Here is a 12,314-nt window from a genome sequence, read left to right as displayed (position 1 = left end):
AATCACCCTAGAGTACCATCACATCGATAACCAATGCCCTGCAGCTGTTCATGCACTCTCCTCTCTTCGATTGTTGACGATGACACCCTTCCCCTCAAAATCCTTCACTAGATCCTTGACACTCCCTCCTCGCTTCTTCTGCTCTGTTCCTAGCGGTCTCGAAGATGTGGCAGGAGAACGCTGCGACGATGTCGGAGTCTCCGGGAAGACTTTGGCAAGTGCCGATGAGCGTTGTTTCAAACTCGGCTCAAGAGGCGGATACAACTTTCCCGTGGATGGGCCAGGAGTGAGGGATGAGAAAGTAGGCCAAGAAGAAGAAGAATTGTTCGAAGAGGGTGTCGGGAGGGAAAAGCGCGAATTCGACGTGGTAGCGTTCGTGAACACTTGATTCGAGGGGGCTTGGGTGGTTGTTCTCGGTGCCTTCGGAGCAGGAGGGATGGTCTCGGTGTTGCCAGTAACGCGGGAGATACCCTCATGTTCTCGTCGAGTATTACGAGGCGGAGGGAGGATCGTCTGTGTCGAAGTTGAGACAGCTGGGATCACTTCTTTCACGGCCGACCACTTATTGCCTTCTCCTGCCACCGATGCGTTCTCGAGATCACCCAGTAATCCTCGACCTTTACTCTTCTGCTTCCCACCTCCCCACACAAACCCCAACATCCGTCGTATGGTAGATGGAGGCTCTACTCCGACAGTCCCTGCAGGGACCGCTTTCGGAGTTTGCAAGATAGTAGAGTTGCCCTCGAATGTCTCATCCGTGTCACTCTGCCTGATCCGCTTTCTCGGAGTCTCGTTATCGCCTCCAGTGGTTGATGAGTCTGCAAGTGTTCGATGTGACGCTTTGTGCTGAATTCGGTTGACTCGTCGTTCAATGGCTTGAGCTCGTAAAAGGATCGTCTCGCTACAAGAACCCGTCAGCATCTTTACGAAAGTGGTCGTCGTAACCGGAGAAAGTCATATTCACCGATCCCAGTGTTCACCCTCCTCGGCCAAGAACTTCTCGACCACCCTGTTGACATCCCACTCCTTCATGATAGCGCTAACACCGAATGTGCTTCTCCTTGCCCATGTCATCAGTCCTGACGGTAAACTCTTTACTTCCCGCTCCTTTGTCCATTCTTCCTTCTCTTTCCTGTATACTTTCTCCAGCTTCTTCCACTCAGAAATACCCCAAACTTTGCCTTTTCCCGTAGCAATCGTTGGCACCTCTTCGTGAGGTGCCAGCACGGGACCTGGAGCTCGCTTTCTTTTCCCTGACGATTGTGGTGTCCGTACGTATCCCCCTGGAACGGGGAAATCGTCTGTGGCAAAGGAAAAGACTGATTCTGATCTTGCTCGACTCATGGATCGACTTCGACTTCTGCGCTGAGCCACAATGTCAAGCTCTGCTTCGTGCAAGAGCTCTTGCTTGTCAATGTGTCGTGAGGTCGAAGCGGAAGCGGATTGACGCCGACGGGAAGGGGTACGGTGCTCAGTCTGAGCCGAGGAGAGTCGACCGTGTTCGATGTAAGAATGATTCTACGGCAATTCAGCAGTCATAGATAACCTAGACAAAAAAGAGATCACTCACAAGCTTAAGAATAGCAGCAGCTCTCGCTGCGGCCTTTGGATCCAAGCTTGATACTTCTACTACCGATCGGAAACTATCGTCGCCTCCTTCGTCCTCACTAACATCACCTGCGATAGCGGCAATCTCGTCGTACAGAGATCTCCTGGGCGCTCGTATAACTACGGAACGATCAGCCTCTTCCTCCGCCTCAGATTCTGACTCCTCTTCAGCGGCGGCCGCGTTCGTCTCGTCTTCGACACCACCAAAGGGAGATGGACTTTGCTGTTCAGATTCGGCAGGGGCGATAGGCGTTATCTGTTGAGAGAGCTTCGAAGAACCGGTGTTGCCCTGTTGTGAATGAGCGGAAGTACCTAGAGCGTCGGAAGGAGAGGCATTGGGAGTATACGGTCGGAAAATGTCTGTGAGAGCTGACGTAGTGAGGGGGAAATCTTGCACATTGTCCGTGACATTCGGGCTTGCGCTTCGCGTGGTGTGTTCGGGAGATCTTTGTTGAAGCGTTTCGCTCGAGGGTCCAGGTTCGAGAGTCATTAATGATTCGCGGATTACTCCAGAAGGGCTCCTCTCGCTATCCTCTGAACCTGGAGCATGCTCTGACGATTCGGAAGGAGATTCTAAATGTTCGACGTCAGGCTCAAGCTTGATGATTCCCTTCTCTACCAGACGAAGGACGATTCTTTCCGGGACCTGAACGGGCAGTGATGAATCTTGTCCGTGTGTCGCGTCGTCATACTCTGGATGCTGCTTCAGCTCGATTTGATGCGACATTGCTTCGGAGTGATCGGTCCCGTGCTGTGCATTGTGCTGTTCTTGTTCTTGCTCTTGGTATGATTCCTCGATTGCCTCCCCTTCCTCGTCATCCGCTTCCGCGCCTTGACTTTCTTCACCGTCCTCCTCCGACTCGTTCGCCCTGTCCTCAATATTCCCGCCAATGACAATAACCCCTTCGGTTGTATCCCATGCATCGCTGACTGCATCAGCAGTGACATCACCGACATGTGACCCCTCATCGTCCGCAGTGACATCGCCAATGTGAGATCCCTCATCGTCGCCTTCTTCGACAAATGGCAAGCTGACGGATCGAGCACGACGCAGACGTGGGAGCTCCGCCTCGATGCCTTCTTGTCTTCCTTGGGCGTCTTGTTCGTCATCTGGCTCGCAATCATTTTGTACGTCATCGGCGGTTACAATTTCCATCCTTGCAGGCAGATCCACCTTATCCCACAGCTCAAATCGGTTCGACATTCGCACATTGGCAGCAGGTCGGCCAGAGTGTGCAGCGGGTGAAGTAGTTTCGAGCACCTTAGTCTGAACGATAGGCACGGAGTCCGCCACAGGCGTAGACAGTCTCTCCAGAACCCTATCAGCCTCTTCTAGCAGACTGTCCTTGTCTCTGACTGTCGAGGACTCCTTCGTAAGTTGAGGCGAGCTGAACTGCACGGCGCTGTAAATGTTCAAGACGGGATAGGCATACTGCTCGCGGGCCGACCAGATTGGTACAGGAGTGGGCGGGACTTCTTCAAGGTGTCTGATGAGAACAAAAGGAGACCGAGGCATGGATGGCTGTCTGTCGTATCGAGAGGTCGGTGTAGGGGATCTAAGATGAGGGGTGGTTTCGTAAATAGGACTGGGCACGGCCAAGCCTGCTTCGTGGACACACTCGGCAGGCAAGGAAGAACGCAAACGAGTGTTCGTGCCTGGAGAAGATGACTGTCCTGCGAGTGCAGGCTCCTCAGACATCCCCGGAGCATCGTTGACCGCCAATTGGGGATTGGCATGACTTAATGGGGAAACATTCGCCACATCATTCTGGGAAGAGATATCTGCCGGTTCGGCCTGCAAATCGGTCGTCAGAGCCTCTGTCGAGGAGGACCCGGCCAGCGGCGTAGCATCGTCGATTTCGGTACCGATTTCGAGTGTTTGGACAGGAGCTTGGGACTCTTCTGCCGGTACAATTGCAGATCCTATGGATGATGTCGGGTGCATGGATTCGGGGATCTGAAGAACCACTTCGCGCGACTCTGCTCCATTCCTCTGTTGCTCGCTGACGAAGTCATTCGTTGTTTCCATTATCGGCGTGTCGACGGACTGCTCGTCTGTACTGACCTCGTCCACAATCGGGGTCTCGGATACATCAACGGACGTATCCCACAGAGCACTTTCGGCGTCTTGTGTAATATCTCCTAATTCTTCTGATGACCTTCTCTCTGTCACATCGACTCGAGGAGGAAGGAGCGGGCTGGATCCTCGTGGAACGTCCTCTTCTGCTATTTTCTCCTGTTGTCCCTCATCCTCCTCGACAACGGTCTCTTCCACATTCGACCTTATCGTGGAGTTCACATTTCTTTTCTGCATCACGTGCACAAATGTATCCTCTCCTACGCCTTCGTCATCGGATCCGTCGTCGGACCATGCTGGACCGGTGTCGTAAAAGCCGACGCTATTATCAGCAAGTCGGAGTAGTGTGAGATTATCCTCGCTTCGAGAGATGTTGGGTAAAGGTGGCGACGATCGAGACGCGAATGATGAGACGGAAAGTGTTTGGGTCGGTCCAGTCGACAACGCGCTCGTTTGAGACGGAGAGCTGTGTGCTAATCCACTCTCGCGGTTGAGATCTAAACCCAATCCCGACCCGTCTCTGACTTCGTGTCCAGGCCGTACGTCATCTAAACCTTTCAACAGAAGCGGATCGTCGCCCGGGCTCCCATGTATCGGTCTAGGGAGGAAACCCAACTTTCTGCCACTTAGTGCTTGGAACATCGGCGTCACACTTTTGCTATTTTGACCGCGAGGCGTCTTGGAAGTGGCCGAAGTTGATGCTCGCCTCGATCTGGCTTGGACGGTTCTCGGAGTCTGCGATAGAGATCGATTCGGCACAGATGGTGTGGCAGTAGATCGTCGCCGTGACTTGACGGGAGCAGTCGCGGGGATCGCTCGAATGCGGGTTTGAGCTGGTGTAGCTTTCGTCACGCTGCGTTGAGATCCACCGCTACTTCGCCGATTACTGCCGGCACTGCTTCGACGAGTAGAGCCTTTGGTGGATGTCGATTCGGAAAGAGTCGCACTAGGCGTTCGGGAAGTCGACGCCCGACCTTTACTTTTCGCCTTGACAGTAATAGCGGTGGGTGCGGCTTTGGGCGTACCCAGGCCCCGCACACGAACAGGAATAACCACCTCCACTCTGTCTCTAACCTCAAAAGGAGACCTCAATCTAACAGGAGCTGGCGATCGTGCTTGTCCGCTGAGCTCGTCCAAACGCGGAGATTTTTTCCTCCGAGGGTTGGGAGAAGGATCTTGACCCAGCCTCAAAGGTGTATCCCATTCCGCTGATATATCGCCTAATACAGCTGAAGGCTCGGTGCTGACTCGCCGAGGAGGGGTGTCGGCAGGCCGAGCGCGCACTCGAGAAGCTCGCGCGGTGGTAGCGCTAGTCGCAGGTGGAATATGCCCCATTCTGGTGTCGTCGGATTGCGAGGATGGGGGAGTGGGAAATCTCGAAACCGGATCTCGTATCTGTGTTGAGAGGCGTGTTGCCGAAGGTGTACGCTTGACTGTCTGTGTAAGCTGAGGAGATCCTCTCTACGTCGATACATTCTGTGAGCTTATGTCTTACATACCTCTGCACACCATCAACGACTTACTTGAAGTTCTTGACTGTTCGCAGGCGTCATCAATCCACCTCTAACTCTAGGCCCGGAAGTGTCATCTTCGCTCGCCACTGTCAATTCGAGGAGCCTTGGAGACGCAAAGTCCATCTCTGGAGGTCTCATGTTCAGGAGCAATGTATCATCGTCGTTGATCATCATGTCCATGTTCATCGTGATTGATGGTCTTGGTCGATATGGCGTGTGACCCGGAAACGAGTTTGCCGTGGCGTTCGGAGACGCTGCTGGCGATGACGAAGGGAAATAAGCAGGTCGAATAGACGCACGGGTTTGCGGAGACTTGGCAATGAATCGGGAGAGGGAACCAAAAGATCTGTCGGGCGAGTTGAACAAGTTCGTCTTCCCAGCTCCTTTCGGTTTGGGTTTTGAGGCAGGACAAGATTGTTGGGATTCAGAAAGCATGATGTTATCGGTCCTCTCGCCCAGCACTGCTCGCTTCTTCGTTCCACTTTGAGATGCGGTGGGTATGCGGGACTTGGAGGCATTCTTGGAGAAAGTGGGTTGTGAGGGACTTCCGCCTGACGAATGACGGGAGCTGGTGGCGGATGAGGTGGACACCCGTAGAATCTGGGGAGTTGTGAGGTTCGGTTCCCTCACGGTGCGCACCATGCTTGCCTTATGCCAATGATCCAGGGGTCAGCTGAAGGTGCGAATGAGGGGGTGCTGCGAGGTGTATGTATATATATATATATATATATTTGTTGTCGAGCAGGTCGTATATGGTTCAAGTTCGTTATTCAAACATGAGATGTCTGGAGGAGGCGTTGTTCATGAACAATGTGAACGAGCGCCAATGATAAATCCAGCGAACGACGACGAAAGGTCGTGAGCGAGTGTGGTGAGGACGTGGCAACAGTGAATTGTAATGAATGATCAAGGTCGGATGAGAGAACGCAAGGTGACGAGTTGATGACAGGTTGATGAGCGATGTTGATGTTTTGTGTTTGTTTGATCTCTCGTTGAACGACCACAACCAGTGACGAAAGTCAAAGTCAAAGAGGACAAACACGCGACATGTTAAGTGGGGGGGATGGACAGAAGATCATCCGACGTGCCTGGCCTGCAAGCAAACCGCTGTGCTGCCACATAGATCAACCAGATCACAATCCCCGATATCTCCGTCTTGGCCGAGCTGTTTCTAGGATCGGAATTCTGTGTAATGGTATCATAATATGGCGTGTATGCTTTTCCCGCCTCAAGCACAGGGTTACAGGTTTACCCTGAGGGGGAGAGGGGAATTTCCCGGTTAGACCAAAGGCGATCGCCGCGTGTCTGCTTGTTATAATTAATAATTCTTCTGTTGAGATGGGTGTCGACATGTTTAAGCTCCGTGGCGGTATGGTGTATACACGACGGTACCCAAAAAAACTACCCACTCGCTTCCTTTTTATTTTATTTTTTGTTTTATTCGCAATCAACCGGTCCCTGCTTTCTCCTTTTCACAGGAGACGAGACGTCATCTAATTAGCATCGACCTCTTACCTACAACCACCTCTGTCTTTCCAACATCTTTCTAAACCTCGACTGTCTCCGCTACTTCGAGGTCGTTCCTCTGTCGCTGTCTCGCAAAGGAACCAGACGATCTCAGCAGCAGTGCATTGGATCTTGCGATCACCCCTCTTCGGACGTCCGACTACCGCATCACCTCCACTTGCCGGCAGCTTATCCCATCTGTTCCTTTTCGTCATTCAACCCTTCGTCGTTTTCATGCCTTCCACGTTCTTACCACCTGTATCTCTATCCTCACCCAACTTCATCGCGTCCATGAACTCTTTCGGTAGACCCCCTCCTGGCTCGGGCAACCCACCTCCCCCTCCTGGGTCTGACGGGAGCGCGGCGACCAGTCCGAATGTCCCCATCGGTCAGCTCGGCAGCGCTACCCCGGCTTCAAGAAACGGGACCCCGTCCACCGCACCTGGTAATGGCACTGGCGGTATCAGTGGGAACGGTCTCAGACCCAGCTATGGACTGATGACTGAACGTGAGAGGGAGAGAGAGCGAGAGCGACAACGAGGTGAGTACAAGAGCATATCCGTTTCTTTGGGCTAGTGTGTGCCTGGCTGTTTGTTGCCGTCGTGTGGGGAAGGGATATAAATTCTTGGATCCGGCACGAGATTCCCGTTTGAAACAAAAGTCTGATCGACATCATTTCTCTGCAGAACTCGCCAACAAACCATATCCATCTTACTCAAACCAAACATCGTCATCATCATCATCATCATCATCCATGCTACCTCGTCCGGCGGATGCGGCTCCGATAGCATCCTCGACCTCGTCCCATGCTCATGGCAATTCACAACAGCATCCCGGTCCCCATCATCATCATCACCATCATCATCACACCCATCCATCGCAGACATCTGCCCAGCCTCCGCCGGCCGACGTGGCCAAAAACAATGCTTATCCGGGACGTATGCCGGTGAACATTGGGAGACTGAGCGGTGGTTACGGCTTGTTTGGTGGTGGATCATTCCGAGAGCAGGAGATGAGGGAGAAGGAGCGTCAGGACCGATTGCAACGTGAACGTGAGCGAGAGAGGGACTTGACAAAGCCGTCTGTCGACAAGTCTCCTGGCAATCGACCATCCAGCATCGTGAACCCTACCAATCCTTACCCTCGTCCTTCCTTACCACCCTCTCCTACAGCGTCGCGGAATCTGCCTGCTCCCACATCGGTTACCTCCGCGAGCAAGCCGTCTATCTCACCGCAGATGGTGCCAGCCAATGCGAGCACTACGGCAACCGGCACGCCCAGACCCAATCTCCCCCTTCCCCACTTCTCCACCCTAGGTTCCAGGTCCCTTCCTTCGCCGTTTGAGAGGGAGAGATCCGGTAGCGCCAGCGTTGTGGCGAGCCCTGCAGTAACACCCGCCACAGAACAGCCGCCGAGCGCGAGCGGTCACCGGCGTACGCCAAGTGGCTCGAGCGCAAGAGGTCCAGAGCCTATGAGTAGCATTGGTGGCCTCAAAAGTCCCACCAAAACAAATCCCCAAGCCAGCGCTTCTGCCCGGTCGCTGTACAGTGCCCCACCTCCGCTCGCGCAGGCCAACAGAGATCCTCAAAGATCGCCAGTCGCCCGTGCCTCCACTGCTGCATCTCCTCGTGAGCGCGAAGGTGTGGTCTCGCCCACTACGGCTGCCGCTTCAAAGGCTCCAACGACAGCGAGCAATGCTCCTCCTACAGTGGCTACGCAGTCATCTCAAGCCAATCGAGGGCCTTACTCGTCGTATGGGGGCTACGGTGGCGGACCGTCCTATCCCGGTACATTTGGCGGTTTTGGTTTGGGTGGATTCGGCGGTTATGGCGCTTTTGGGCCCAGATGGGATCGTGACAGGGAAAGGGAAGTCAGAGAGCAGAGAGAGGAGGAGAGGAAGAGACGGGAAAAGGACATGGCGGATCAGCGAGAACAACGGGAAGCGCGTGCTCGAGCCGAGAAGGAACGCGAGGAGCGCGATGCGAAATGGCTCAAGGCCAGGGAAAGAGAAAGAGCTGGCGCTGCATACAATGTGGAAGCCTTCCAGCCACCTCGGCAAGGCGCCACTTCTGCCAGCACACAACCCCCTGCATCGGCTGGTGACCCCTATCGCGCTAGACAGGCCGCCATCCAGACACCATACGATCACAAACCCAACTATTCGCATCATATTGAGGTACTGAATCACCCTGACAGGCAAGGCTACCCTGGCGCCTCCACAACTGCGGCTGAGCCCGTGCCGGTCTCCGTCATGCAACAGGTCGCTCCGCAACGGGAGCCCCGACCCTATGGCTACAAAGCGGAGCCACCCAAGTACCAGTACACTCCACGTGATAAGCGACCAAGAATGGATGCGGCAGTGGAAGAAGCTCAAGCTCATCGACGTACTAGCGCTACCAGCAAATCGAAACGACGCAAGGAGGAAGATAAGAAGTCGCCGATCGTTGCTGTTCCCAAGGAGAGAGACTGGGCCGCACTTACTGTCCCCGTAAAGAAATGGCCCGAAGTCAATAGTATGCCAGTGGAGTCGTGGCTGCGAACGATCTCAGACGTTACTCGGGTGATTAGTACGGAGATCTATACCGGTCCCGACTGGACACTGGCCAAGAGCGGCGCAACTCAACCCGAATACGAGGGCGGTTTAGTCATGGTTAGGATTGGGGGAGGGTTCCTAGGGAAAGGGTGGAAAGTTCGTGGTGAACCTGAATGGGATGAAGCACTTCCTCTGCCTGGCAGCGAGGTCGTTTGTGGAGGATCCGACAAAAATCGACGCATCTGGGGTACGGACGTGTATACCGACGACTCGGATATAGGACAGGTCCTTGTCCATGCAGGGTGGATCAAGTGGCTTGATCGGAGTGGTACAGGAGTGGACAGGCGAGACGAAGAGTTCATCGTTGTCGCAGTAAGAGTTGTCCCTCGACTTGTAAGATATATCGCCACTGAACGCAATGGCGTTACGACAAGAGGCTGGGGCAATGGGCACGATGGTGCGAGTATCGTTGTAGAGCGAGTGGAAAGGCACAGAGTGAGTTGTCAGCCGGTCAGCGGTATGCAGTAGGTGCTCCTTACTGATTTCTGAACGTAGGTGGACAAGAAGTATTTGACTTCGCGAAAGAAATCTTTACGAATAGCAGATTGGGCGAGGGAAAGGCAGTTTGTCGCTCCCCTTCCCTTGCAGGATGAGACGAGGAAGGTCAACGGGGTGGAGGATCTCAGCTTGATGTTCTGTACCGCTGTGGCTGGTAAATCCGGAGTCATCGCTGGGTTAGTCTTTACGATCATTCTTCGAAGCGACTGCTAATATGGTGGACGTTTGTTGCGATTCAGGTTCAAATATCGACCAGAGGCTCTAGAAGGGTGGCTCGACGTCCCTGAAGAAGGAGACAGCAATGCCAGATCCTTGTGGACCCATAGGTTGATCTTGGAAGATTCTGACCGAACGTGAGTCGTTCCAAGCTTGGGACGCGTCGGAGCGATTGGCTGATGTCGTTTGTCATATCACAGCTACGAACTCTGGCTCAACCCCCATTCGGTCACTGAGGCTCCACGAATCAACCTCGTGCAAAAGTCTGTTGACCTCTCGACTGATGAGACTACGCTACTCGACAATGCGCTCATCGACCAAAACGCGATCCTCCTTCCGGAAGGGATCGCAATCCGAAAATCAGCAAAAGCTCAAGCACCGTTCACGGAAGAAGTGGAGGAGAACGAGAAAGGATGGTTGTTGCAAGTGGGCACGTTCAGGTGGGGAGGGAGGGTCGAAGGAGATTGGTTGGAAGAGGAAGGATGGGAGTGGATGAGGGAGAATGAAGATGAAGCGAATGGGGCAATGTAATCAATCTGGGGACGATGAGGGTTACGAGGGGGTCACCCACCGTCAGATCTCGACAAAGCGTTTTTACTTCTGATCAAATGAGATTGTAGATGATAGCAAGTGAACGATCATCCAACATGCACAAATGTGGTGCCACAGAGAATGTATTGCGATGCAGAGAGCATCGCATGACCGGCGGAGTGGAAGAGGACACTGGATGAGACCTTCTATTATGGCGTTGCTATCACGTCGGCAGGTTCCGGTCCAATTGCGCCGAATGGAGCCTGACCTTGGAAATGAGGTGATCGTTCGTTATTTGTGCCATTTGACCAGACCTGATTTGATGGTTTGATGGTTTGACCACATCTATCATCCATAACAAGATTGTGATCCTCCACTCCTCTTCGACATACATCTGACTCGACGCCAATCGTGAGCGAATCCACAAAAATGGGAAGTGAGTGGCATCCTCTTTCGCGCGCATGTCCTTCTCATTCCACTATTCGAGCAAGTATGGTATGGACGTACAACACAAGCTCTGGGACCGTTGGGAACGTCTCGTGAAGCATACCGTAGCTGTCACTGTCACTGTCACTGTCACTGACGATCTGATCCTGCTGTGCCCTCTCGTCATTCGTACGCACGCCTGACATTCATGCCATGCCATACCTTACCACGCTGCCTCCACCGTAATCCATTCATATCCAACCAACCAACCCCGCCCACACTCAGAAATCGTACATATCGTTCTGTGGAAACTCCGACGCCCTTCCTCCTCCTCCTCGTCGTCAATCTCTGGCGCCGAAGACGTTTTCGCTCAAGCCAAATCTGCAATTGCCAACTTGAAGAATGTACCGGGTCCCGAACAGGTGAGTCGGGTTGGGTAGGGTAGGGTCGGATCGGGGCATCGCTTTGAACGAATCGAATCGCTTCGAATCGAATCGAGTCCTGATGGAATGGACTGACAAATCTCATTCTCATCCAAATGGCAGTTCCAACTCGGTCCTCCTCTGTTAGTTGCGAGAGCTAAAGGTTTTGATTGGGGTGAGTCGACGCAGCCTCAATATCTCACCCATTCCACGTTATACTGTACCTCACCTCGATTCACACATCATCTTGCTCCTTGACACCCTCCCCTCCCCTCCCCGTTCAATATCCGTCATCTCCCCTAGTGTTGCCTTTCCTTTCGTGTTTCGTGGCAAGGCGGATCAGCTGACCATGAAATCGTGTCACTCGTGTCTGTCACACCACACATCACAGGCCTGTACTCTGTCTTCGCTTCCAAAGAGGCTTTACAGACTTACGCGGTATCCGACGCTCATGTCAAGGTCGTCGAGGAGCATGTCAAGCCCAATGTGGAAGGTGAGTTGTATGCTCCCTCTTCCATCCTGCCCTGGGGTGGTCCTATCTTCTTCCTTTCTGCCATTATTTCGACAGCAGAGACCGCATTCGTTCCTTCATTCCAGCTCACGCTCTACTCGGAGCACAAGTGTCCCTCGAGTGCATACACAAACTACCGAGTGACTTATATGAATGGGGAAAAGGGATGATGGACTAGTGAACACCCCCCATAGACACAGAGATGGATGATCGGATCTGGTCGGATCGGATCCGTTTTGATGCTAATGCCATTTCTTCCAATCGTAGATGTCCTCGCATACGACTTTGAACTCGATCAGTAGTCTGAAGCATACTCTTCCAACGATGCAACGATATATATACACATATATATATATATATATATGTGTATGTAGCACGTCCGCTTGATACTCAGATACAAGATCCTGCCCAT

The 12,314-nt window shown here is 53.2% G+C and overlaps 3 protein-coding genes across 3 annotated transcripts; 2 read left to right on the top strand and 1 right to left on the bottom strand.

Moving 5' to 3' along the window:
* Nucleotides 1-48: 48 nt before the first annotated feature.
* IAR55_005449 (uncharacterized protein) lies at nucleotides 49-5,841 on the bottom strand (the record flags this gene model as incomplete). The annotated part of the gene is made up of 4 exons (XM_066948540.1): nucleotides 49-901; nucleotides 965-1,518; nucleotides 1,571-5,146; nucleotides 5,209-5,841. The coding sequence occupies 4 exons, from the start codon at nucleotides 5,839-5,841 to the stop codon at nucleotides 49-51; spliced, it is 5,616 nt and encodes a 1,871-aa protein (XP_066801108.1).
* Nucleotides 5,842-6,939: 1,098 nt separating this feature from the next.
* Nucleotides 6,940-10,543, top strand: IAR55_005448 (uncharacterized protein; the record flags this gene model as incomplete). Its single annotated transcript, XM_066948539.1, has 5 exons — nucleotides 6,940-7,246; nucleotides 7,392-9,733; nucleotides 9,794-9,972; nucleotides 10,036-10,149; nucleotides 10,213-10,543. The coding sequence occupies 5 exons, from the start codon at nucleotides 6,940-6,942 to the stop codon at nucleotides 10,541-10,543; spliced, it is 3,273 nt and encodes a 1,090-aa protein (XP_066801107.1).
* Nucleotides 10,544-10,972: 429 nt separating this feature from the next.
* IAR55_005447 (uncharacterized protein) lies at nucleotides 10,973-12,204 on the top strand (the record flags this gene model as incomplete). Its single annotated transcript, XM_066948538.1, has 5 exons — nucleotides 10,973-10,979; nucleotides 11,255-11,391; nucleotides 11,515-11,566; nucleotides 11,783-11,884; nucleotides 12,170-12,204. 5 exons carry the CDS (start codon nucleotides 10,973-10,975, stop codon nucleotides 12,202-12,204), a joined length of 333 nt encoding a protein of 110 aa, XP_066801106.1.
* Nucleotides 12,205-12,314: the final 110 nt, after the last annotated feature.

This window comes from Kwoniella newhampshirensis, chromosome 11, assembly GCF_039105145.1.
Source record: "Kwoniella newhampshirensis strain CBS 13917 chromosome 11, whole genome shotgun sequence".
Lineage (NCBI taxonomy): Eukaryota > Fungi > Basidiomycota > Tremellomycetes > Tremellales > Cryptococcaceae > Kwoniella > Kwoniella newhampshirensis.
This window is presented reverse-complemented; position numbering and strand designations above follow the sequence as displayed.